General features: G+C 43.5%; 1 protein-coding gene across 1 annotated transcript in view; it reads left to right on the top strand.

Annotated features, from left to right (window-relative positions):
• PIEZO2 (piezo type mechanosensitive ion channel component 2) overlaps positions 1–13,160 on the top strand; it is a 312,801-nt gene extending 299,641 nt beyond the window's left edge. Inside the window, exons 49-55 of the mRNA XM_086472533.1 lie at positions 627–815; positions 1,270–1,362; positions 2,461–2,633; positions 8,213–8,329; positions 10,332–10,411; positions 11,791–11,971; positions 12,908–13,160. Of these exons, the coding sequence (XP_086328659.1) occupies positions 627–815; positions 1,270–1,362; positions 2,461–2,633; positions 8,213–8,329; positions 10,332–10,411; positions 11,791–11,971; positions 12,908–13,160 (1,086 nt within the window). The remainder of the gene's footprint in view (positions 1–626; positions 816–1,269; positions 1,363–2,460; positions 2,634–8,212; positions 8,330–10,331; positions 10,412–11,790; positions 11,972–12,907) is intronic.
• Positions 13,161–25,033: the final 11,873 nt, after the last annotated feature.

The raw sequence follows: 25,033 nt of genomic DNA on the forward strand, positions 1-25,033 counted from the left end.
ACTCTTAGAAATGCTGTGTGTGAGGTGTGAAATTAATGTGGAGGTAGTGCAATATCAGACAATCCTACTGATGGTGCATGTCAGTTTCTGGCAAACAATTATTATTTTTTTTCCCTGAAATACAGTTTGCAGCATTTCAAGCTCTGTGAGAGGAATTCTGCCTTAAGGAGCTTTGAGATAAAACTTTTTGGAAGGACAAATATAAGAAAGTGGGTCACTCCCAATATCAGTTTTTTGAACAAATTGTTGTATCCCTGTTGCTGCTATTATTTTAAGTTTGGTTCATGCTTGCACTCATTCAGACAAAAAATTCAAATTACCCTACCCAATTTTTCCCTTCTTTATCATTGTGAAGAATGAAAACCACAGAGGTTTACGATATTTTTCACACCAAACACACACTTGACCTGGGTTCGTTTGCACTTTTCACTTTTTCTCTGTTGTCACCAGAAATTCAGTGTCTGTGCAGGTTTGTCTAAAAATCTCAAAATAACTGGCCTGACAATGGGTAGCAAATTACCACAGAAGATTGGAAGCCTTAAGATTATTATGTATTCACCCATCAAATCATACCAAGTGTCCCTCTGGTAGGAGAGATATTACCATGTTGCTGTTTGCTTTTGCAGAGATATCCCCAACCAAGAGGCCAGAAGAAAAAGAAAGTTGTGAAGTATGGAATGGGTGGCATGATTATCGTCTTGCTGATTTGTATTGTCTGGTTCCCACTGCTCTTCATGTCTTTAATCAAATCTGTTGCAGGCATCACCAACAAGCCTTTAGATGTATCAATCACAATAACTCTAGGAGGTTATCAGGTAAAAAAAAGAAGAAAGACTAAAAGCAAACTCTGTTTTTGCACTGTATTTCCTTGGGCTATTTCTTACTCCTTTCGTTGAACTGAACTCTCCTGCCTTATGCAAGAGATTGGGCAAGCTCCCACAAATTATCCTTTTTCGGTTTAAAAACACATTAGGTTATTACTGATGTAAAATATTATGTTTATTTGCAAGTTAAAATCAGAACCTACTGGCAGTGGAATCTGAATAAATTATCCCACATCAGGTACCCTCAGATAACTGCCTACAGGTCCACATGGTAAACATAAGATAATTGGAGGTAGCTTGCTTCTCAGTGGAATAAGATCATAACCTTCTCCTGTTGAATTGAGTGACATAATTGTCTTAGACTGTGATGCACAGGATGCAGCACTGTGTACATAGCAGCTGATGTGAAGTAAATGTGACAAGTGTGTGTTCTTTTGTTTCCCAGCCTATTTTTACAATGAGTGCTCAACAGAGTCAGCTCAAGGATTTGAACCAGACTGGTTTCAATGCATTTCTGGGAAGCTATAGTGGTAACACTGTAAGTGAAATGTGGAATACCTCATTACTTAAAAATGTGTGCATGTTTCCATGGAGGCCTTTCGTGAGTTTTGTTTGTGCAGTTATAAGTGGTCAGCAGCACTGCCGTCATTTGGAAGATGCTCCCATAAAGCGGATTTGCATGAGTAAAGGTTCAGACAGATCATTTGCCAGGACAGGGCTGGGTTATGGTGAGATAAATTACCATTAATAAAAACATCTTTGCACAAAATCATGGGAGACAGAAACCCTAGTTGTCCTGTCTGCTGAATAAAAACCTCACCTCTAAATGACACAAACCTTCAGGAGATGTGGTGCTGTTGGTGTACTTCCAAAACAGTGTTGGCACTTTTAAGCCCCGTCCTCCTTCCTTAGCACACATGACTTTCACCTCCCAGTAGGAGATGCAGTGCTATCAAAAGAAAGAGTGTATGGCCTACAAAAGTTTTGACATTAAAATGTCAAAACATAAATATTTAAACGTAGTCTTATTATTTAATGATGCAACATGCACAAAGTTATCAAAAGTTTCTACAGGAAAAAGACTAGTAACTAGCAGAAACTGTTGCATTACTAAAGTAACTGGGGTTTGATCAGATATAACTTTAAAAGAAGTGCTTGCTTCTAGCCCGTTCAAGAATTAACATTTTTTTGATATAAGATCCAACCAAATAGCTCATGTATTATAGCAGTAATATTGTAATCTTGATCCACTTTGGAAGCTACCAGTTTCAAGTTGCCTTATCCTGTGCAGACATCTTTCTATGCAGAAAGACGCTTATCAAAAGAAAAAGCAAAATTTTAACTTAAGTTTGAATAGACTACAGAGTTTACCTGATGAACTTCCGGACACTTTGCCTGTGTGCCCAACATTCTTCAAACAGCAGGGCCATTTTTGTTTTGCCTTCTTAGCTCAGCTATACTGTTTATTCCCCTTCCCATCTAAAGCTCCACTTGGTACCTTAGGAAAACAACCAGTGCAAGCCACTGCACTTAAAATTAATCAAACATTTACAGTTCTGCCTGACTGGGAAATGTGGCTTTGTGTATTGTGAATATCGCCATGCTGAAATTTTCTTTTCCTATTCTGCACCTACAGGCTGCTTTGCAGTTTCTAGAGGGCTATGGAAAAGAAGATATAACTCTTGCAGATCTAGAGGGAAATTCAAACTCTTTATGGACCATCAGCCCTCCCAGTAGAGAGAAAATGATACAGGGACTGCTGGATTTTTCAGCGGAGTTCACTGTAGTTCTTTCATGGAGCATTCAAAGGTAATTAACATGGCTGTTACCAGGTTGATGGATCATTTGCCAAGTGTTTGCTCAGCAGAACAGTTCCACACTGCATTTTTGGTTTAGTTTTTCAGCAAATTCTATTGTACTGCAAAGCAAAAAAAACCTGAAAGTGGGAGGGAGGGACAGAGAGAAGTGACCTTTGTTACACAGGAGAACATTTGTTGCCTGCAGTTCTGAAAAAAAAAAAAAAAACCAACCAAAAAAACCCCAAAAAGTAGTAGAGGCACTTCCAAGTACATTATTTAAAAAGACAGGGTGGAGTTTTCAATGGGACTTGAGGGGAAGGAGGGAAAACTAAGAAAATTTTAGCCACTTTTAGATAGAAATGTTAAAATAAACTGCGCCAAACAACCACCTTGTTAGCATTTATGGGAACTGAATACTTAGACCTAGTTAAGGCAGAAAAACTATGAAGAAATACAAAGAGAAGTGCTTGGTCCTCTTATTAAGGGAGTCTGGAACTGACACAAACTATTTTTTAAATACCCATATACTCAGGGACTTTGTTATGCAAATAGTGTAACAGGAGCACAGATCTATTTTGTCAAGACCTTTGGCTGTTTACTTATGGTTCCTTTGGCTTCAGTGAACTATTACTGAGGTTTTTGCAAGAAGACAGCCTAGAATATAAAGTAGTCACATGCAGGCTGGAGCACACCCAGTCACCGAGGTGGTTTGTTGGCTACTGTCTGCCAGCTGTCATCCCTGTAGACTGCTGGATTAAACTGGAGTTAAGTCATCACTCCACGGAAATTAAGTACCTTTGCAGCCTCAGTATCTACCTGTTTTGTTGGAAGCAGACAGTGGATTGTTATAGCAATCCTCAGCAAAAGACTGAGAACAAAAAACAGGTCAACTGAATCACTGTGGGAGCTCTGAACATGCTGGGTCAGCCCTTCCACAGTCAAAACTAGGCTTGTAAGGAGCCTGCACCCTTAATTCAACTTTATTTGACCCCCCTATTTTCCTGGAAGCATACAGTATTAGCTAGTGAATTACATCACCTCATCATGTCTGAACCTTATATTAATTTTTAATACTGCTATTCAGTTTGCCCGTATACTTGTGTAACTACAAACATTCATACACTAGTTGAAAGAGACCTTTTTCACCCTCAAATTATGTCCTTGTGACCATGAATGACTGAAAGTGGTAAAGACTTAGCACAGTGACCTTCCACTTTTTCTCCATAAAGCGAAACTGCTGTTTTATCTAGGCCTGGAGACCACAATCAGATGAGCCTTTTTGGGTCGCTCAGGCATCATACACACTTTCTGCATTTGCACATCATCTGCCAGGGATGTTTCTCTGCAGCCCCCAGCAGCCCCGGAGCTGTCTCACCCAGCTGCTGCATCCCGACTGCAAGGCATGGCACAAGGCGTTGTGCGAAAGCTGATCCTGCCCCTGCTGTGTTCTGCAGCTGGCGTGAAGGCTGTGGGTGGGCATGGGGGGTCCTATCAGCCTGTTAGCCACACGTGTCTGCCAGCCTGAGGTGGGTTTTTGGGAAGCTGTAGCTGCCTGCAGCATTCTGCATTCCAGCTGGTAAGTCAGCTTCAGCGGGGGCCCAACTTAAATGCCTCTGTGCAAGCACACAGAGCATGGGGAATAAACAAGAGGAGTTAGACACGTGCGTGTGCCTGCAGGGCTGTGATGTAACTGGCATCACCGACATGTGGTGGGATGGCTCCTATGAGTGGAGTGTTGGAAGGGAAGGATACAGGCTTTTTAGGAAGGACAGGCAGGGAAGACGAGGAGGGGGTGTCACCCTCTGTGTCAATGACCAGCTGGAGTGCATGGAGCTCTGCCTGGGGATGGATGAGGAGCCAGCTGAGAGCTTATGGGTCAAGATTAAAGGGAGGGTGGGGACAGGTGACATTATAGTGGAGGTCTGCTGCAGGCTGCCCAGCTAGGAAGACCAAGCGGATGAGGCCCCCTATAGACAGATAGGAGCAGTCTCACATTCACAAGCCCTGGTCCTCATGGGGGGCTTCAGCCATGCTGATACCTGTTGGAGGGACAACACAGCAGGGCATAAACAATCCAGGAGGTTCCTGGAGTGTGTTGATGATAAGTTCCTTCTCCAAGTGAGAGAGGAGCCAACGAGGAGAGGTGCTATGCTGGACCTTGTTCTCACCAACAAGGAGGGGCTGGTGGGGAATGTGAAGCTCAAGGGCAGCCTTGGCTGCAGTGAGCATGAGATGGTGGGGTTCAAGATCCTTAGGGCAGCAGGGAGGATGCACAGCAAGCTCACTACCCTGGACTTCAGGAGAGCAGACTTTGGCCTCTTCAGGGATCTGCTTGGTAGAGTGCCATGGGATGAAGCCCTGGGGGGAAGAGGGGCCCAGAAAAGCTGGTTAGTATTCTAGGATCACCTCCTCCAAGCTCAGGACCAATGCATCCCAACAGAGAGGATGTCAGGCAAAAAAGCCAGCAGACCTGTGTGGATGAGGAAGGAGCTCCTGGACAAACTCAAATGCGAAAAGGAAGCCTACAGAGGGTGGAAGCAAGGACAGGTAGCCTGGGAGGAATACAGAGAAATTGTCAAAGCAGCCAGGGATCAGGTTAGGAAAGCCAAAGCCCTGATAGAATTAAATCTGGCCAGGGATGTAAATGGCAACAAGAAAAGCTCCTATAGGTGTGTCAGTGATAAAAGGAAGACTAGTGTCTTGGTTTGAAAGACAGGTGTCTGCGGAGGAAGGCAGGAGCCTCCCTTGGAATGGAAAGTGCAACCCCCTTCCCTCCAAATTATTATAATTTTGAAATTAACGGGCCTTCAGGCAAAGATATGGGGAATAGGAATAACAGGTCTTTACTTATATATATATATATATATGTATATATATAACACAAGGCAGGGAAAAACAAACAACCCACTGGTTTACACTGACAGAGTCAGAAATACAACCTGACACCCTGTTAGGGTGGCAGTAGCAGTCTGATAAGATGATGGCTGCAGTCCTCCTGAAGTGATGGATGTAGTTCTGTGGAAGCAACGATCAGGTAAAAAAGTCTGGTCTTCCTCCGAAGGTCCAGTGGTAGGTAGGTAGCTCTTGTCCTCTGGAACTCCAGTGGGGGGAAAAACTCCTCTGGGAATCCAGTGGAAGAAGGCTGCTAGGGTGTTCGAGATCTCAGTTTTTATTTGGCATGGACTGCTTGGCTCCTTCCCCCCGGGCGGAGCATCTCACAATGAGATAGGGAGTCGTGAGGCAGTTCCTTGATGGGCCATTAACAGGAGATAGCCCAGGAGCCAGTTATCGATGGGTCAGGCGATAAGGCATTGTTGTGCCCATTGACAGGAGATAGTCCAGAGGGGGGAGGCAGGGAGCACTGCCCCACCTGGTCTCAACAGCTCCTGAAGATGGTAATAGAATACATTTTTTCCTTTTGGCACATTTTACACTGTAACCTAGGACAACTAGGGAAAATGTGGGCCCTCTCCAGAAGAAAATAAGAGACCTGGTTACCCGGCATATGGAGAAGGTTGAGGTATTCAACAACTTTTTTTACTCAGTCTTCACCAGCAAGTGCTCCAGCCCCACCGCTCAAGTTGCAGAAGGCAAAGGCAGGGACTGGGAGAATGAAGAACCACCCACTGTAGGAGAAGATCAGGTTCGAGACCACTTAAGGAACCTGAAGGTGCACAAGTCCATGGGACCTGATGAGATGCATCCCATAGGTCCTGAGGGACCTGGTGGATGAAGTGGCTAAGCCACTATCCATCACATTTGAGAAGTTGTGGCAGTCCAGGTGAAGTTCCCACTGACTGGAAAAGGGGAAACTAGCCCCCACTTTTAAGAAGGGAAAAAAAGGAAGACCTGGGGAACTACAGGCCAATCAGTCCCAGCTCTGTGCCTGGCAAGGTCATGGAGCGGATCCTCCTGGAAACTATGCTAAGGCACGTGGAAAATAAGGAGGTGATTGGTAACAGCCAACATGGCTTCACTAAGGGCAAATTATGCCTGACAAATTCGGTGGCCTTCTACAACGGGGTTACAGTGTTGGTAAATAAGGGCAGAGCAACTGATGTCATGTACCTGGACTTGTGCAAAGCATTTGACGCTGTCCTGCACGACAGATGGACCACTCAGTGGATAAGGAATTGGCTGGACAGTTGCACTCAAAGAGTTACAGTCAACAACAGCTCAATGTCCAAGTGGAGACCAGTGACAAGTGGTGTTCCTCAGGGGTCGGTATTGGGACCAGTGCTGTTTAACGTGATTGTCAGTGACATGGACAGTGGGATCAAGAGTACCCTCAGCAAGTTTGCCGACGACACCAAGCTGTGTGATGTGGTCGACATGCTGGAGGGAAGGGAGGCCATCCAGAGGGACCTGGACAGGCTGGAGAGGTGGGCCCATGCAAACCTCATGAAGTTCAACAAGGCCAAGTACAAGGTCCTGCACTTGGGTCAGGGCAATCCCAAGCACGAATACAGGATGAGGGATGAGTGGATGGAGAACAGCCCTGAGGAGAAGGACTTGGGGGTGTTGGTTGACAAGAAGCTCAGCGTGACATGGCAATGTGCATTTCCTGCCCAGAAAGCTAACCGTATCCTGGGCTGCATCACAAGAAGTGTGGCCAGCAGGTTGAGGAAGGTGATTCTCTCCCTCTGCTCTGCTCTGCTCGTGAGACCCCACCTGGAGTACTGCGTCCAGCTCTGCAGCCCCTGACATAAGAAGAACATGTACCTGTTGGAGCAAGTCCGGAGGAGGCCACGAAAATGATTGGGGGCTGAAGCACCTTCCCTGTGAGGACAGGCTGAGAGAGTTGGGGTTGTTCAGCCTGGAGAAGAAAAGGCTCTGGGAAGACCCTAGAGTGGCCTTCCAGTGCTTAAAGGGGGCCTACAGGAAAGGTGGAGAGGGACTTTTTTATGAGGGCGTGTAGTGATAGGACATGGGGTAATGGCTTTAAACTGAGAGAGGGTAGATTTAGGTTAGATGTAAGGAATCTAAAAAAACCTCTTCGTTGTGAGGATGGTGAGACATTGGCACAGGTTGCCCAGAGAAGCTGTGGCTGCCCCCTCCCTGGCAGTGTTCAAGGCCAGGTTGGATGGGGCTGGGAGCAACCTGGTCTGGTGGAAGATGTCCCTGCCCATGGCAGGGGGGTTGGAACGGGATGATCTTTAAGATCCCTTACAACCCAAACCATTCTATGATGATTCGATGATGATGATGATGTTCCTTAGCTGCCTTGGCACACAATGTATGGTAACACTGACAGTCCTGTTGCCTAAAGTCAGAGCAGACATGCCTCCTTTCACATTCTGTTTTGACTGATGTAATGAGCAAAATTATATTAATCTGTCACCACTGTCCTATATTACATACAGAGGCATAGTCAGTTAGAAAAATACACCTTTAAGGCTGCTACATATCCTCTATGGGAAAACAGACCATCTCAGGTACAGGTAGCATGATGCTTGCTTTAGGAAAGACTGGGATACCCAGGGTCAGTGCAGTTAGACTAGTTAGACAACTAGCTCTAGCGTTCAGCAAACAAGCGTTTGCGTTATGCTCTCATTGTAGGTTGACAATGTGTCTTTTTACTTACAACAGAAATCTCACCCTTGGTGCCAAAGCCGAAATAGCATCAGATAAACTTACTTTTGTCCTACCAGAGAACACCAGAAGAGATATTGCTACAATGATGTCTGGACAGCAACTGGAAAAGGTGTAAGTTATTTTCTTTGCCTATTTATATGCAAACCTTCCCCTTTTAAACCTAATTTCCTAAGGAGGTCAAGCTTGTGTATCATCTGTTCCCCTGTGATAACTTTGGAGCCTCATTCACAGAGGCCAACAGCATTGAAGTCACATAATAGTAACATTAAAGGTAAAAGCTTATTTGCTATGATAAATGCAGCCTGAGAAGACCATCAACACTGGAACAACACCAACAAACATGGTGAAGCTATTAGTTGCTTTTCTTTGATTTATTGCATAAGCAGACGTTTATTACAGTATATTCACAGTTAAACTCTTGGAGTTAGTTCAGTTCAGCTTGATCTGAGGGTGTTGTAGTGATGATTTTTTGTTCTAAATAACCATTCAGACTGTATTTCTCATTGTTATTCTTGAATAGTATTGGATTGGCAAGGAAGTATTAAATCACTGTGGTAAAGGGTAACATCTGCAGTCGTTTCTGACATCAGATCATTTCCTGTAATGGAAATTTGCAAGGCAGAAAGAGCATGCTCTTCATATGAATATCAAACATTATTCTATGGATATAGCCTTATAGCATTAACAGCAGTGGTGCCTCCTTTCAGATTTGAAAGGAATCTGGCTCTTCCTCTTTGGCCTGCTCACTGGGGATTACTTTACAGCAGTAGTCTCTAAATACTGCTAAGCCAACACATCATCTCTGAAGGCCACCTGATCTGATTTGTGGCCACAAGAGTTGAAAAGTTAAAGCTGAGACCAACTGGGATAATGAAAACTCTGAGATTCATATCTGTTCACAGGTGGAAATGAGATTTGTCTTTTCTGTGCACAGCTATTTTCCTGCACCCACGCACACTTGTACATCCAAACAGACTGCTGTTGCACATCTGATCATTGCGTTTAAAAAGTATTTTACTCCTCTTTTACTTTTCTGCTGTGTGAGGATAAGGGAGTATTTCCTAAGGTGATGTAGCACCAAGGAAGGTAGGTTTTGCTCTTTTGTGGGAAGAGGTAATTAATTTGTAATTCTCCCTTTGCAGGAGGCAAGCAGTAACATAGAAGATATACCTGCATTTGCCAGCTTTGCAATAATATTGTTGATTTAACTTTTTTTACTTTGTCACAAAGGAAAAATGGTTGTGGCAGCTAGTAGCCATTTGACTACTACAGCAGGGAGCTTTATGCCACCACCGCTGCTGGGACAACTTAGCTGCTGAGCTCTTACCTATCTTTTGGGCCTGCTGGAGTGACCAGGAGGGATTTTAAATTGGCCACCTTTGTTCTTCCTCAGCCTTGTGTATGCAGTGGAGCAAAGTGTCACAGGACTTCCCCAAGAGCTCCCCTTCCCTAGAATTTTTCAGTCATTTGAGGAAAAAGCCAGGACAGATTTTCTGCTTTTGGTGACATTTATCTCTCTCTGGATGCTGGTAATTTATTCCCACTTAAGGTGATTTAATTTTTAGTTCCATGGAAGAACTTTTATAAACAACTTTCTTTTTAAGTTTGAAATCCTCCTACAAACTGTGAAAATATTTCCCAATTAAAGATTCTGGCAAAAATTCTCACTCTTTTCAGGTGTTATTATTGAAACATCTTGCAATTCTGAAGTAGTAACTGTTTTCACCACATTTTTCTAGCTACATATTTTTCTAGCTTGTTTATTGCTGGTGATGTGTTGCCTTTCTTTGGTCTGCTTATATAGCTGACCATAAAAGCAGCTTTGTTAGATAGGGAAACAAAATACAAAGTCTACATTCCTTGCAAACACACGTGCCCCAGGTGTGTGGGATTCATGGCGTGTGAATGGCGACATTATGGATGGAGCTCCCTGCTGAAGTACTGACAGAACATAGTTAATAAATCCAGCTAACTTTCAGATGTGACATCTGAACACTATAAAATCATAGCTTAAGCCAAGAATTACTGGGAACTATGTGTAGCCCTGTTAGGTATTTCTAAACTATTTTAGAGGTATAAAAATATGAAATATTTGCTTTCTCATTTTTTCCAGAACATTAGAGAAAGTGTACCCGTACTACATCAAGGCTCCTAGTGATTCTCTGGCAAAACCCATAAAGCAGCTATTGACAGGTTTGTGTCCAGACCATGGAAAACAGAGTGTGGTTGAAAGAAGTGCAACACAGCACTCACACTTGCATGTTCACTGAGCTCTTACAGGGCACCCCAGGCTGAAATGCACTTACAATGGTTTCTACCTGGTGCCTGCAAGCTTGGGGAGAGATGAGGTAATACAGTACAAGGCAGAAAATGCATCTGGATGTATTTTAGCATTGTATTTAACGGTAAGGACTCTAAGGAAGAAGTCCGGCTCCTTTCCTTCAAGTCTGCTTTCAGGATCTGCTTTTCCTTGTTTTCTGAGGAAGTGATGAGAAGTTTCAGTTCTTTGCATCTCCCTGATACCTTACCACAAACAGACAATAGTGCTGCATGTCCGCAAACGTGACTCCTCAGCTCAAATAGTGACAATGATTTTTTTTTAGCTATTCCTTCCTTATTGGCTACAAAGAATCAAGTTTAGATAAATCATTGGATTTCAAAGTGCTATTGCCAAATCAGAACGCGTACAGGTACTCATAGACATACAGAATACATGCACGCATGTGCACATACACACATTTTTCTAGGTGAAAAACCTGGTGGGTTCGAAAAGCAGGATCAAGTGTTTATCTAAGAACCCTTTGCTCAACAGGTTAAATTTGACACTTGGGCATAGTAGCAGTACTGTGTAGTACATTACTGTACGATGTAGTACATTGCTGTTCAAGATTCAGTCAGCATGATTAGATTAATTGGGAAAAATAATTCTTCATGCTGGACCTAGCTCTGTGAGTAGCAATAAGTTACAAGTGCTTCACTGTCATTAGTCAGGTCCTGTCCTAAAGAAGTCTTAATTTGAGGTTCTTCAAAAGGGCTTTACTGTGTACACTGCTAATGTGCATTCCCTAGAAATCAGGAGTGCCAGAGTTACATATCCATAGGATAGTGTGCTTTTCTTGATATAAAAGAATAGCATCTTTCAGACCAAGACGTAAATGGTTTACAGCAGTAGTTTCACCTTGACCTATAGAAGCTGACCACTGTCCCTCCAGGTTAAATGTGTTTCTTTAGGCCTGAAATGCAGACATGCTGACTGTCATTGATACCTTGGCCTGAAAATATTGAAATGATTTAACAGTTGTCCAAACAAAAATGTAGGTGATTGAAACATTTTATTTATTTCATGTGCATTCAGATGAGATTTGCAGAAGGAAAACCCCAAAAGTCAAGATACTGTATTTTTGTACAGAAGTAACATAAAATGGTTTTTAGGAGAATTGTAACGAACCTTTACTCTTACATTGCTCAGTCATTTTATCATGCAGATGTTTGAAGTATCTGACTCAAAACACTTTGACTTTTGCAATTCTTGGTGTATATATTAATGGTTTTTTAATTATTTTTTTCAATAGACTGCAGATGGGAAAACATTACGGTTTCCCTGGTCAAAAATGTGTCCAGTGAGGGGGTTCGTGAGTGGTGGGTTTTGAATCAGCTTGGAAAAAGATACAAAACGTCTGAAGAGAGTCTTGAACTCTTCATATTCAGTGATAAAGTCAGTCCACCAAGCCTTGGATTCCTGGCTGGTTATGGGTAAGAAGGAATCTTTACATAAAATTAAAATTATATAGATAAGATAGAAGTAGAGGTGACTTTAGCTGGTTTGGGGGGTTTATTTTAATTTTGTTGTTGTAGTCTTTAAACAATGCAACATTTTGAAAAGGGGTTTTGAGAGGTTTTAAAATTCATGTCTATTAATGTTATCTGTAGAAGGTTTCATATTTGTAAGGAATGGTATTACCTGCTCTCCAGTGGGAAAAAAAGGCAGAAGCACATGCTTTGCACCAATTTCCTGTTGAAGGAATATCATTCAAAAGATAGCTTAAATACAGGTCAAGTTCCACCCAAACCCTGCCCAGTTTTGGTGACTTTCCCAATCTTGTAGCCAGGATCCTTTGTGTGAAACAGTTATGAAATACATCTCCACAGACAGAGGAAGGCAGGAGATGGTGCCTTCCCGGGAGATAGTGTCCCTGCCTGTCGCAGGGGGTTGGAACTAAATGATGTTTAAGGTCCCTCCCAACCCAAACCATTCTATGATTCTGTATGCCCTTCTGGTGTGATTCTGGAGAACTCCTCAAAGGAGGATTATCAGGGGACAACAGGTGAACATTAGTCTGTCACTAGTTACATGTACTTCAATTAAAAAAAAATAGATGGCAAATCATTTGCCTTTAACAGCCAGCAGTTGTCAGATTTCCCATTGTGACGTCCAAGCTGTAGCAGACAGTGAGTGGGTTTAAACCATTTCAGTCAGCAGCCTCAGCTGTTTATGTTCCCAGATTTCTCTGGTGTTTGAAGAGAGATCTTATTTTTCTTCATCATGCAGCACTGCAGAAACAAGATCCTAGTTAGAAATTAATGTTCACTCAGCTGACAGACTACACTTAGCCCTGTAGAGGAACTCCCTCACACTTGGCTGACCCTTTTTCAAGGCGTGATTTGAACTCTTTCTTTCTTTCTTTTCAGCATCATGGGACTATATGCCTCAGTTGTCCTGGTGATAGGGAAGTTCGTCCGTGAATTTTTCAGTGGGATCTCTCACTCCATCATGTTTGAGGAGCTACCCAATGTAGACAGAATCTTGAAGTTGTGTACTGACATTTTCTTAGTGCGAGAGACTGGAGAACTGGAACTAGAAGAAGACCTGTATGCCAAACTAATATTCCTGTATCGCTCACCAGAGACAATGATCAAGTGGACTAGGGAAAAAACTAATTGATCTTTTTGGTGTCACACTGCGAATCAAGTTGATTTCATCTGAATTTTAAAGGAAAAAAAAAAAAAAGCACAATATTCTCTTAAGAGCTAAGCCTTTTATAGTTGGGTAGCAATGATTTTTCACTGAAGGAGTCTTGGAAGCTATGGCCTTAGGGATCCGTGCTGCCTTTCAAATTAAGGATCAACAGTGAAGAAGGTTGGATGATCTGTTGTTTTTAATGTGCCACTCCTCTACAATCGGGGGACTGCTTTGTAATTTAATCAACAAGAAGTTTCCATCTTTGTCTGGTTAATTTAATTTTCCAGACTATCATTACGACTTAAAAAGAAAAGGAAGGAGTGAACCCACAGATGACTCCAGTGTACCTTCTTAGCCCTTTCTGGAGCCATACAGATTGGATTGTGCAATATGCTGTTGTACATTGCTGACTTTCAAGCTACAGCAATGGGATGCTGACTAGCCTTCAGGACACCCAAGACCCAGGGCCGCAGTGGGAACTGAAGACATTCTAGCCATACCCATTTGTAGAAAATCAGAGGTTTTGATGTACAAAGGGCACTGTGGACAAGCCTCTGTTAGCAAAAAAAAACCAAGTAACAATCTCTTTAAATGCCTTATTTTATTTGTACAGTCACAGAAGACACTTCCACCAAATATCAATGACTTTTCTCAGGAAAAAAAAAAGCAACTGAAACTTGACACTTCGTCAAGGTTAACTAATGGCTAGAATAATTATGGTGAATTATTGGGGTGTTCTGCTGGGCCATTCTCTTCAAAGTTACTGCTTTCCATTAGATGAGAAAAGAAAGTGAATTCAATGACCTAAGGAGCTACTTCATTTCTTATAACCCTCTAAAGACTGAATAGTGTGTGCTTCTCTCTGCTCCCCATGAACATGCTTTTTCCCATTTCGATGATTTAAGGCAACCATTATTTTGCTGTTAGCTGATATTCTTCTTCCAGTGTTTCAGGTATATGAAAATGTTTACATATTCCAAGTCACATTTTTACATCCGAGATGGGTTTGTTTTTTTTTTAAGTTCCCAAATGTAGACATACATATGAGCTTGAAAAATGGCCTTTTTCTTAAATTACTATTAATAGTGACACAAATGGTTCATTAGAGAACATCATAGCATGAAAATTTACAATTGCAGTGTAGGTTTCATTCCATGTTAAAAAAAATATTGAGAAAAAAAGATCATTGAGTGGGTAGGGTATGTTAAAAGGGTATACTATGTAGTTTTGATTCAGCAATGGCTTAAAATAAAGCACATGTTGCAAAGTCATTTTAGAAGTATTTTTTCCTCTGCCTTTTTACATGAAATGGGAAAAGTTTGACATTCTTCTAACTCTGTGACAAATAAATCTCTTTCTTGTAGTTAGCTGCTATTTATTATGCAAATGATTAGTTAATCACCGGAAAGAAACTAATACAACATAATTTGCTGGCACAATTTACTGCAGAACTTCATAAAACAGCACAACTAAATGAAGTTGCAACATACTCTGCTGAGTGCTTCCATGACAAATGCTGTCACATCCATTCTATACTGTGAAAACTAACATTTTGAGCACCATGAAGTGCACAAAATAAAAATTGCTTCATCGTATTGTAACAATAAAATCATTTGGTGACTGGAACTCACTGGAAGACAACCTGATTTCCTCCACAGTGTAATGGAAAGGTGGCTGCTCCTACAGCCAGTCAGCATTCCCCGGTGGAGAGTTTTGCTCCATTTCTTCCGTGGGACCTCTGAATGAAAATCAAAATACACAGGGCAGCCCTGACGTAGGATCCAACAGGGATGATAAAATGTCCTTTGTGGTTAGATGGATCCTCACCTGGGTGTTCAGTGATTTTAAGGAGAGCAACACTGGAAAGAGATGGGTGAAGGGTATAATGTGTTGCTAAAGATACCAGCCAGCAGAACCATGCTGGCCACAGTTGGTCCTGGTTCCCTTCCTGGTTATTCTCTTTAACAGGCACTTCCTTTCTGGTGAGAAAAATCTGTCTGCAGAATGAGCTGTACAGTTATTTGGGCTTTGCAGAAATGTGCTGCTCTTTCTTTCATGGATTGATAAAACTTTGAAAATAAAAGGATTCTTCTGTTGCTTTTTATTTATTTTTTTAAACCAGCCTATAGTCAAATTGGTGACATGGACTGGATCGCTAACTACAACAGGTGAAAAGTATGCTGCTGATGGACCATCCTTTGAGCCCAACTGTCCAGATAAAGTTGAACTGGCAGTCAGTTTGTAGTGGCATTCTCTAGGCAATCAGTATTGGGGCCAGTACCATCTAATGCCTTCATTAACAACCTGGAGGACACAACAGATTGTACTTTCAGCAAATTTGTTGCCCACACCAAATCTGGGTCTGGGGAGGTGTGTGATAATGTGTGTCAACTGGGGTGGGGTGGGCAGTGGTTACAGGGAGGGCCAGACTGCCTTTCGAGGCAGACCTCAAAATGCTGGAGAAATGAGCTGCCAGGTGCTTCATGAAGTTCAACTAAGACAAATGCAAAGTCCTGCGCCTGAGGCAGACTAACCCCATGCAGTAATTCAGACTTGGTACGTGGGTAGGGAACAGCTTTACAATAAAAGGAGCCAGGGCCAGGGGTGGGAGTTGCATGTATATCAGCAGTGTGTACTTGAGGCAAAGAAAACCAACAGCGTGCTGGGCATTTGCAAAAGCATAGCTGAAAGTCAAGGGAGTTTATTAGTCCTCTCTGTTCAGCACTTGTGAGACCACACCTGGAGAACTGCATGCAGGTTTGGGGTTTCCAGTGCAAGAAAGACACTGATGTACTGGAGTGAGTCTGGCAGAGGGCTGGAGGACACGATGTGCAAGGAAGGGCTGAGGAAGCTGGACTCATTCAGTCTTAAAAAGGAGAAGTCCAAGGGGAAGAGCTTATTGGTGTCTGCAGCTCCCTAATGCTGAGGTACAGAAAAGGTGGAGCCAAGCTCTGCAGAGCTGCACAAGGATAGATCAAGAGACAGCAGACAAAAGTTGCAACAAGGGAGAGTCTGATTAAAGAGAAGGAAAAATGTTCTCACCGTGAGGGTAGGCAAACACTGGAGCAAGTGCCCAGAGAAGGTGTGGGATCTTCAGCCTTGGAGATTTTCAAAACTTGACTGTGCAGACACTGAGCAACCTGTTGTAACTGGCTCTGCTTTGTATGGGAGGTTTGACTTGAAGCTTCCTGAGGTCCCTTACAACCTGAATTATGCCACAGTTTTAGGATTCTGCCAGAGACACTGTAGCTTACCAAAGACAGTGTATTGGCTGCCATAAGAACCACCTCCAGAATGTCAGAATAAAGTCATCAAGTCCCAAGAGAAAGTATAATTATACAGAAGTACTTGCACCTACAGACATACCTTAGTAAGCTCCTATGTCCCAATTTTTCAGAGCTGAGAACTGCCAAGGAAAGGTCCTGTTTTCTCTCTTCCACCCTTATAATAAAGAAATTATGGCTCACAATATAACATAAGCTTTTACCTATACAATGGACTGAATTGGATGGATGGGATTAAATGGCCTTTTAGAAGGTTGCCAGGTCAGACTTAAATGAAACAGATCCTTGTGGTTATTTTTCCAGGTTTTAGGACTTCTTCCTGGTTTGTTCAATGCAGAAGCAGCTCTTCAATGGAATAAGTCTAGGTAAGAAAAGAAACAACAGCCTTAAAATAAAACAAATCCTGTTTTATAAGCATCAGTGTTTTTACTTTCCTTACAGGACTTGATATTTTAGTGTTTCCGAAGAAGATGCAGGTTCAAAGCTGTGTCAGGGGAGGTTCAGACTGGACGTTAGGAAGCATTTCTTTACCAAGAGGGTGGTCAAACACTGGAACTGTCTTCCTAGGGAGGTGGTCGATGGCCCAAGCCTGTTGGTGTTTAAGAGGCATTTGGGCAATGCTCTTAACAACATGCTTTAACTTTCAGTCAGCCCTGAATTGGTCAAGCAGTTGGACTAAATTATCATTGTAGGTCCCTTCCAGCTGAAACAGTCTAGTCTACTATAGTCTGTTACTCAGTGTCAGCAATAACAAATTTCATGTCTGTGCTATTGTCACAGAAGGCATTTTTCCAATCCAGCCCACAGCTTTTCTGAAAAGAAAATGCAAAATTGTTTCTTTAGGGGGTTGAACTATGCTGATAGTCCACAAACACCGCCTTTGCACCGTGGAGAGTTAGAGTGCTGAACCTACACTTTTCTGACCATTCGTACTGTTAGAGAAGGACAAACTTCAACTTAAGATCACTTTGCGCGGGAACTTGCGCAGTTGTGATCTGACAGTCTCCAAAGATAGCAATGTCACAACCCTTAGGGTCTGTCCCAGTGCTTAACCACCCTCAAGGTGAAGAGAGTATTTCCCCATATCCGTTTGGATTTCCTTCTCACAGCTTTGTAGCAGGGCAACTTGTCCTTTCTGCTCGGAGAGCCACTGTGCGTTTAGTGTCCACCAAGCAGGGTCTGCAGGTGCTCAGCTCTGCTGCCCTTATCAGAGGGCCACTCTGGAAGTGGCCTGGCCACCAGACAGCTTCTTCAGACACCCCAGACCTTGGCCCAGCAAGCTAGCTAGCAGGTAACCATGGCTGTGAAGGCAAACTAAAGGAGAAATTTGCAGAACACAGGGCACCTTACGGTTACCACATATTAGAAGCACTGTGATTAATACACCCAGCCTGATGCACACAGAGTGTGCAGTTCCTCTGTTTAGCTGGCAGGAACGCTGCTTCCCAGGTGCTGGCAGAGGACATGCTGATTCTGCCGTGCTTCTTCAGGGAATGGTGGCATGACCTGTTTCAAGGTCCAGGATGGAGAACCAGGCATGGAGGAAGGAGGCCAAGTCTGATGAGATCTAATGCTGGCACCCCTACTTCGAGTTCTTCACAAATTTGTTGAATACTCGGGCCAAGAAGTGTTTGGAACATTTTCTGAGCACTTGGCCATCACCTTTACACAGGCACTTCACTTTACATGAGAGCCAGGAGACTGTGAAGGGATTTTATCTGATTCCTGTGGTGCTCTCTCCAAAATGCTTGAGCTCCCAGGGGAGCTGCTGCTGCCTACAAAGCACCTAGTGGCTCATTTCAGTAAATGTCACTGAGATGCTGCATCAAGACACCAGCAACCACCTAACCCTGCTGCTCCTGAGCAGATCAGCCTGCTCTCTTATGTGAAATAAGGTCCTAAAGAGGGGGGGTTGTCCCTGGGCTCTACTCCTTGGGATTGCTTGCAGCTTCCACGCACCTTTGCCATACACCACGCACTTGTGGCTGCTCTCTTTATACCCCATTTTTTGATTCTACTACACAGCAGCCACTGTCAGAAGACAAAGAAGCCATAATTATTTGTGAGCTATTACCACACCAAGGTGTCCTGAATTACCTTTCTCTCTTGCAGTTAGATAAATAAATGCTAACTGCACTATCTGAAAATGGACACCTTAGCCGTTTCTGTCTCAGCTTCACTCCTGCATAGGAAAAGAGCCCACAGCTGAGTGGCCAGGGGAGAAGTCTGAGACCCAGGCTGAAGGCTGCTTTCTGTTTCCTCACCTTCCCACAAACTCACCTTTTAAACAGAACAGCTGCTCTTTTTATTTTTTTTACCCAATTTTCGGGTGAGGTAAAAGGTGAGGTGATACTTTGCCTCTGTGAGAGGCAGCACTCGTTACCGAGAGGGGTAAATGCCATCACAGTTGTCAGCACCACACTGACAGAAAAACATGTTCTCATAGTATCCCTCGCCTGCAGCATCAAGCACTAAAATGAAGATGATCCAGTTTTCTGTAGCCTCAGGACTGGGCAGCCCTGACTCACTCACAGTGCTGAGATTTTCTTTTTCCACTGTATTGTGGAAATCGTGTTTTGGCTATAACAGCTCTTACAGCAACCTTGTGGTAGTGGCAAGCATCACCCTGCATTTCCCTCAGCAAGCCTTGTTGTTGAACATGGGGTCCGGGCCATTTACTCCCATCCAGCTGACTGGTGCAACACTGCACAAATAGGCAAGGCAGAGCAGGGATACCTGTGTGAAGCCTATGGGCGTTTTACCACCTGATTGTAAGGAGACAGGAAGCTGACTGTAAATTCAATGAAGATTTTCTGCTATTTCAAATAGACTGTTTTTTTCAGAGATGAGTAAAATGGGATGACCAAGGAGGTGATGTCATATTTATTGAAATTTCAGTCATACCCCGTTTCCAGCATTTATCAGGTAACATTGTTTAAAAAGACACCACTTTTAAAATCAAAGTGCTCACATTTCAGCAGGCTGTGAATGCTGAGGATGCAGGATGGGCTTCCCAGGTCCCATGGCAGGGACTCACCACCTGCGGCCACAGCCACAAACAGACTTGGACTTCAGATCCAAGAGGTGCCTCACTAGCAGCTTGTGTTCACAATAAAAGCCAACAAGTTCACCAAAAAGTTAGACTCAGTGGCTGATCGCTGAGAAGAAGTCATGTCTCACTTGGGACTGACAGCCTGACCCAGCCCCAGTGCCGGGGCACGAGGCAGAGACCAGGCAGAGGCAAGGCTGGGGCAGGAGCAGCTCCCAGCCATGGCATTGCCTGCATTCAGATGCCTCTGCACCATAACATGTCAGCAGTAGAGTCATGTCGCCAGTGCCTTCAGAGAGAAACAGGAGTTTCAATTAATTCCTTCACTTTTATCTGATTTCTACTGAAAAAAAGAAAAGAAAAAAAAAAAACCCTTCACTCATCAAAGGATTTTCTTAAGGAATCTGGGATTGAATTTCATGGTAGAAGCAATGGCTAGGCAGGTTTCTCCAGGAGAAATCTGTGCTCCCAAAACGTGGTTTAAATTGAAGTCTGCCTAAAACGTAACATTTATATTGACCACTCCTTTAGCTTTAGCCATGCCGAGAGAAAACCCAAAACCCTCATCTTTTTTTTACTTTTTTTTCTTTTACTACAAGGCAGCAAAATCACCACCAGTGCTTCTTCCCCCAGACCATGGGGAACAAAGAAACCTGCTGGTTTTCTTTCCCAGCCTATGAATACATTCACTCCTTTGTTACACCCATCGATGGTCCTCACATAACTTCAGAAAAGAGGAGAAGAAGCAGATTTCAGCTGCAGTATGTTTTCCTCAGCTCTTTTTAGAAACCTGTGTGTGCTTGCACATGCAGTGGTGTTTTAGTTTGTAAGTCAGTGCAAGGACAGCTGCTCTGCCAACACACCCAGTGCAGCAATACCAGGTGTCCCAGAAATCCCACTTGCGTGTGTGACAAGGCAAATCATTCTGCTCCCGGTGTTTGTGTAATAGAAGCATTCACAGCTTTCCCCGATTTGTTAAACTGGCTAATCCCTGGGTGGTGCTGTGAGAGTAAAACTGCTGCTGCTCTGCATGGCATCATGTGATACGTAAACAGTGTCTCTACCCTCAGTGCATATGGGCTATTTTAGATATTTTTTTTTTTGTTGCTTCTTTCTTGAGAGGAAGGAAAAAGGAGGGAAACAGATGAAATCTAATGCTTTATTAAAAGCTTGGGGAAAGCAAGAACAAAGCAACATGTGAGCATGCAACAGGAAAGGCAGGTTCTGTGTTTAGTGGCCAAGGGAGCAGAAGTTACAAGTGCAGTACAACCCTGCCCCACTCTGCTGAAGGGCTTCTCCTACAGGTTTTTGTAGGGCATATTAAGAATTAAAATGGACGATTGGGACAGCAGAAGAAGAGCTGGAGGAGAAGGAGTATTCAGAATCATTCAGTGAGATGGCTGTGGCTGAAGGAACTCCTTCAATCCTATGTTTCAAGTTGATAAAGTTCATGGTATGAGAAATCATTCACAACATATAGCTTCAAGATTTGCCTGAGGGATGTGCTGCACAAGTAGAAAGCCACGCAAGTGGTTACCAAACACCTCTCGTGGCCTGACAGGCACCTCCCAAAGCCAGTTCCACCGACTGCTATTTGGAGCTGTTACTGAAGTGGAAATCTAATGAAAATAAGCTTTTGCTATGGAGAAGAGTAGTTGGACAATGACCGATGACCAGGGCACCTGCAAACATTCCTCTTTCAAGAATAACTGGGGGATTATTCACATATGAAGGGAACCATCTTTCTCCCTCCTCAATAAGCAGTGACGACCTATATGCTTGCGACCAGCAAAATGCATGAAATGAAAATCCCAACCCTGTCCTTGCCCAGGCTCTGAACTCACCATGGTGATCATGAGCCCAAGCCAAGGTCGGCTATCTAAAGGGACACACGTCACACACAGAGCTCAGATGTATTGTGACCATCTCTTCCTGCCTCACCTCACTGGTGACATCACATGTAGTCCTTTTATTTCCTCCTCCTGCTCCTTTCTTCTTGCCTTCGGCATCACTAGGTATAGGGTACCACAACTGAATGCATCAGGGTCTCCTGCTAGTGTAAAGCTTTTGGTGCTGTGGTTGCAAACTAAACCTCCTTCAAAGGCTTTGATGAGACAGTATCATTTTTCAGAGGGAATCTGGTCTTACTATGAGGAATCTGACACCTTCACAGGGCCCAAGTCAGCCCAGCTGTCCTGGGGTGCACGCTGCTACATCCTGGGTGCCAGCTAATGCCAGCTACGCGACTTCAACATCTGGTCTTGTGTGTTCAAATAGCAGCACTGTGTACATGAAACACACATATACATTGACATGGGGCATCTGTGTCTGTGTGTCTGTGTGTCTCCTTTTTCAGTCACATAGGACTGCTATATTAGCTCTCATTAATTTTTGAAGCTGCTGCCTCCTGCAGCCCATGCTGGGGTGGAAGAGGGAGCTGCCAGCAAACACAGACAGCTCATGACGACATGACCATCAGAGTCCAGTAACAAACACTCAGGGAAAGCACATTTTTAATCTTGTGGTAGCAAGAGTGAGGTAATGCAGTGAAATATTAATGAACCTTTTCAGCTGACGTCTCTAAATACATTGTAGAGGCTAAAATTTGGAGGTCAAGACAGTGTATTAACTACATATTCATCCTGCTATAAAATTCTCTGTTTTAACTAATGCTGGGGAGAGGTAGTGGGTGGAGGGGAGAGGTGGGGGTCAGAGAGAGGAAAGAAAAGGCCAGCTATAAAGCTCATTGCATTTCAAAAGGAAGGACATGGAAGGTTAGGACAAAAATTACTCAGTACCTTCCTCCTTTTCAAAGATGAAGGATTCTACCCTTCTAAAGTTATCTTTTAAATCTCCAAAATACTCACCCTCAAAAAGTGCCACAAAATAAGGATGAGCTCCAGATACTCTAAGCTTGGCACACCACCATGTTACCTGGCCTGCAAAAAGGCAAATGGGATATGCAACAGTACTTCCATTTGTTTTTATTCTTAGTCCATAGCTCACCATCAGCTAAGCACAATCATGGTGCTCAGTGCTGATGGCTTTAGAGATGAGCAGGAATAGAGATGAATACTGCTTTTGGCCATGTTATTCAAAGGCAAAGGAAAAAAAAAAAAAAAAGAAAACAGGTTGAGGAACAAATAGTTAGAAAAAAAAAAACAACCAAACCTCAAGGAATGCTTCGATCTACCAAATGTTTTGCTGGCCAAATAAACAAAGTATATTACTTACGTCTGCTTCAAAGGGGCACGTAGAGGACAAAAATTGTCACTTTTGCAAGGCTTGACTCAGATTGCTCTCTTCCTTGTGCCTAGTAAAAACGATGTGGCTTTTATTGCTGGGCTCCCTGTCCCTTGTCATCAAGTCTCACGTGTGACAGCTCTCAGATCCCCTTCACTGCCCCTTAAAAATTTGCATGAGTTCACAACTGCCAGGGCCCTGCTCCAGGGGTCCCAACACCAGCAAGCCCAGCCCCCTCCCCAGGGGTTCCAGCCCATCTCCAGCCCCACGTGCACCCCTGCAGAGTCAGGGTCCCACTGCCCCACTAGCACGAGGCTCCGGGAGAGACTGAGCAAATGTTTGCTTTTGAAATGACATCGTCTTGCTCCCACCCCAGTAAAAGACACCGTGGAAAAAACTGAAGAAATCTAATAGAGCAAAAGGTACAGCAATGCAAAATGAAAGTGACTGAAGGTCATTTGTGTGAGAAGGAGACAAAATGCATTTGAGACAGCTTTTTGAATCATTCTTTTTGATGTTTATTTTGCAGTACTCAGCCCATCTGGTAATTAGCTCATGATGTGTGGACTCAAAACACATCCTTAGTACTTTGTTGGTGAAGTAATATTTCTCCTGCTTGTTTTGCCTAGACAGACCCCACAGCTGCTCCTCCGGGGCTGTGGGATTTATGTAGCTACTTCAACTACATTCAGCTAAAAAAAAAATTTTTTTCAAAAAATGTTGGTGGTCTTGGTCAGGGTCCAAATGACAGGAAGGGCACTGATCTCTGCCAGGGTTTCTGACAGATACTGAGTCTGCTGTGCTGCTGCAGAAGCTGGATGATCAGAACACAAACCTTGCATTTATCTTCTTCCCTGATTCAGCCAGCCCTTCCTTTCTCAGCTGACCCGGCATGGATTCAAATGGCCCTGGTTGTCCTCCCAAAGACATTTAGGGAGGTGCTTCCTATGCTGAGCACTTACTCAAGGTGTCCTGGGCAGAGGCTGGAGACATCAACGAAAGTGGCCAGCCCCAAAGAGAGGGTGCCACCTTCTGCTGAGCTTTGTAGGAAACACCTCTGAACCAAGCACCCTGGCTGCAGCCTGGGGAAGCCAATTTCAATACCTGCAATCTGAGGTAGACTCCTTTTTTCCTGTGGCCAGGCTTGTTGATACCCATGCACTGAGCTCAATCTCCTTGACATGAAGTAAAGAACAAGCCATGCAGAGCAGTGAAGATGGCATCTTCAGAGCCACCTGCCTCTGAGCCATATGTTGGAGCATTTCCTTGCAGCTCAGCACAGCAGTTGAGGTTTCCTTCACTCCCAACTACAAGAGCATGAGCTACAGGCAAAAGGATGAAAGGCTTTGGGGGAGCTAAGAGCTTTTCTGCCTTGCAGGTCAGGAGCTGAATAAATGCAATGGAACAGGCAGAGGAATTAACTTCTCTAAAAGGGCTCTGTAGATGATGTACTCATTTTGAAGTTTGTCCTTCCTAGGCATGCACTGGTTCCCATCAGAACTAGACAACATGTAAACAGTTGTAAGTCTTCATTTACTACAACACTCCATCTTTTAATATTAGCATAGATCACATGGGCAAGAAAAGACAATTACTTTTACTTGCATTTGGGGCTGCAGTTCAACACAGTATCTGGAAGAAGAAAGAAAACACACACACATACACATAGGTTCTGCCAGTCACTTATTGAAGAGAAGCTTTTGTCATTTGGCAGCAGATCATAATTACATGTAACAACAGGTGGGGAAGCTCATCAGTGAGAGCCCGTGTCTTTGGCACAAGGGAACTGCCCTGAGGACAACATGGAATGGAACCTTATCACTCTCTCTGTGTGTCCCTAGAGGCCACAAGGACCAACCTTCCTCCGTCCCACAACCTGCATGCATGCTATGTGTTTGCTCTCAGGTAAAAGTATTTTAAGGAATACAGATCATCTCCACAGTAGAATATGAACAAGAACAACAGTAAGATAAAGCATTCAGAAAAGAAAATGAAGTTACTAAATATTTTTCATAAGACCACACTTTTTTTTTTTCTTCCTTTAGCACAAAAAATTCTAGTAAGGCTATAAAAACAAGGCAAAAAACAACAAAAACAACCAAAAAGGCTCCCCAAAACAAAACCAAATCCAGTCAAACGTATGCTGAGGAAAGAAGAACAGGGATTGTACATTTGTGTTCATGCTCCCTATATGGTTGAGGGCAAAGTAGGCTGCCAGCTTGTGAGTGCTCTGAATTGGGGCATCTCTCTCCACTGACCATGCAAGAAGCCCAAATGAT

Source organism: Leptosomus discolor, chromosome 13 (genome assembly GCF_034619465.1).
Source record: "Leptosomus discolor isolate bLepDis1 chromosome 13, bLepDis1.hap2, whole genome shotgun sequence".
NCBI classification, from domain to species: Eukaryota; Metazoa; Chordata; class Aves; order Leptosomiformes; family Leptosomidae; genus Leptosomus; species Leptosomus discolor.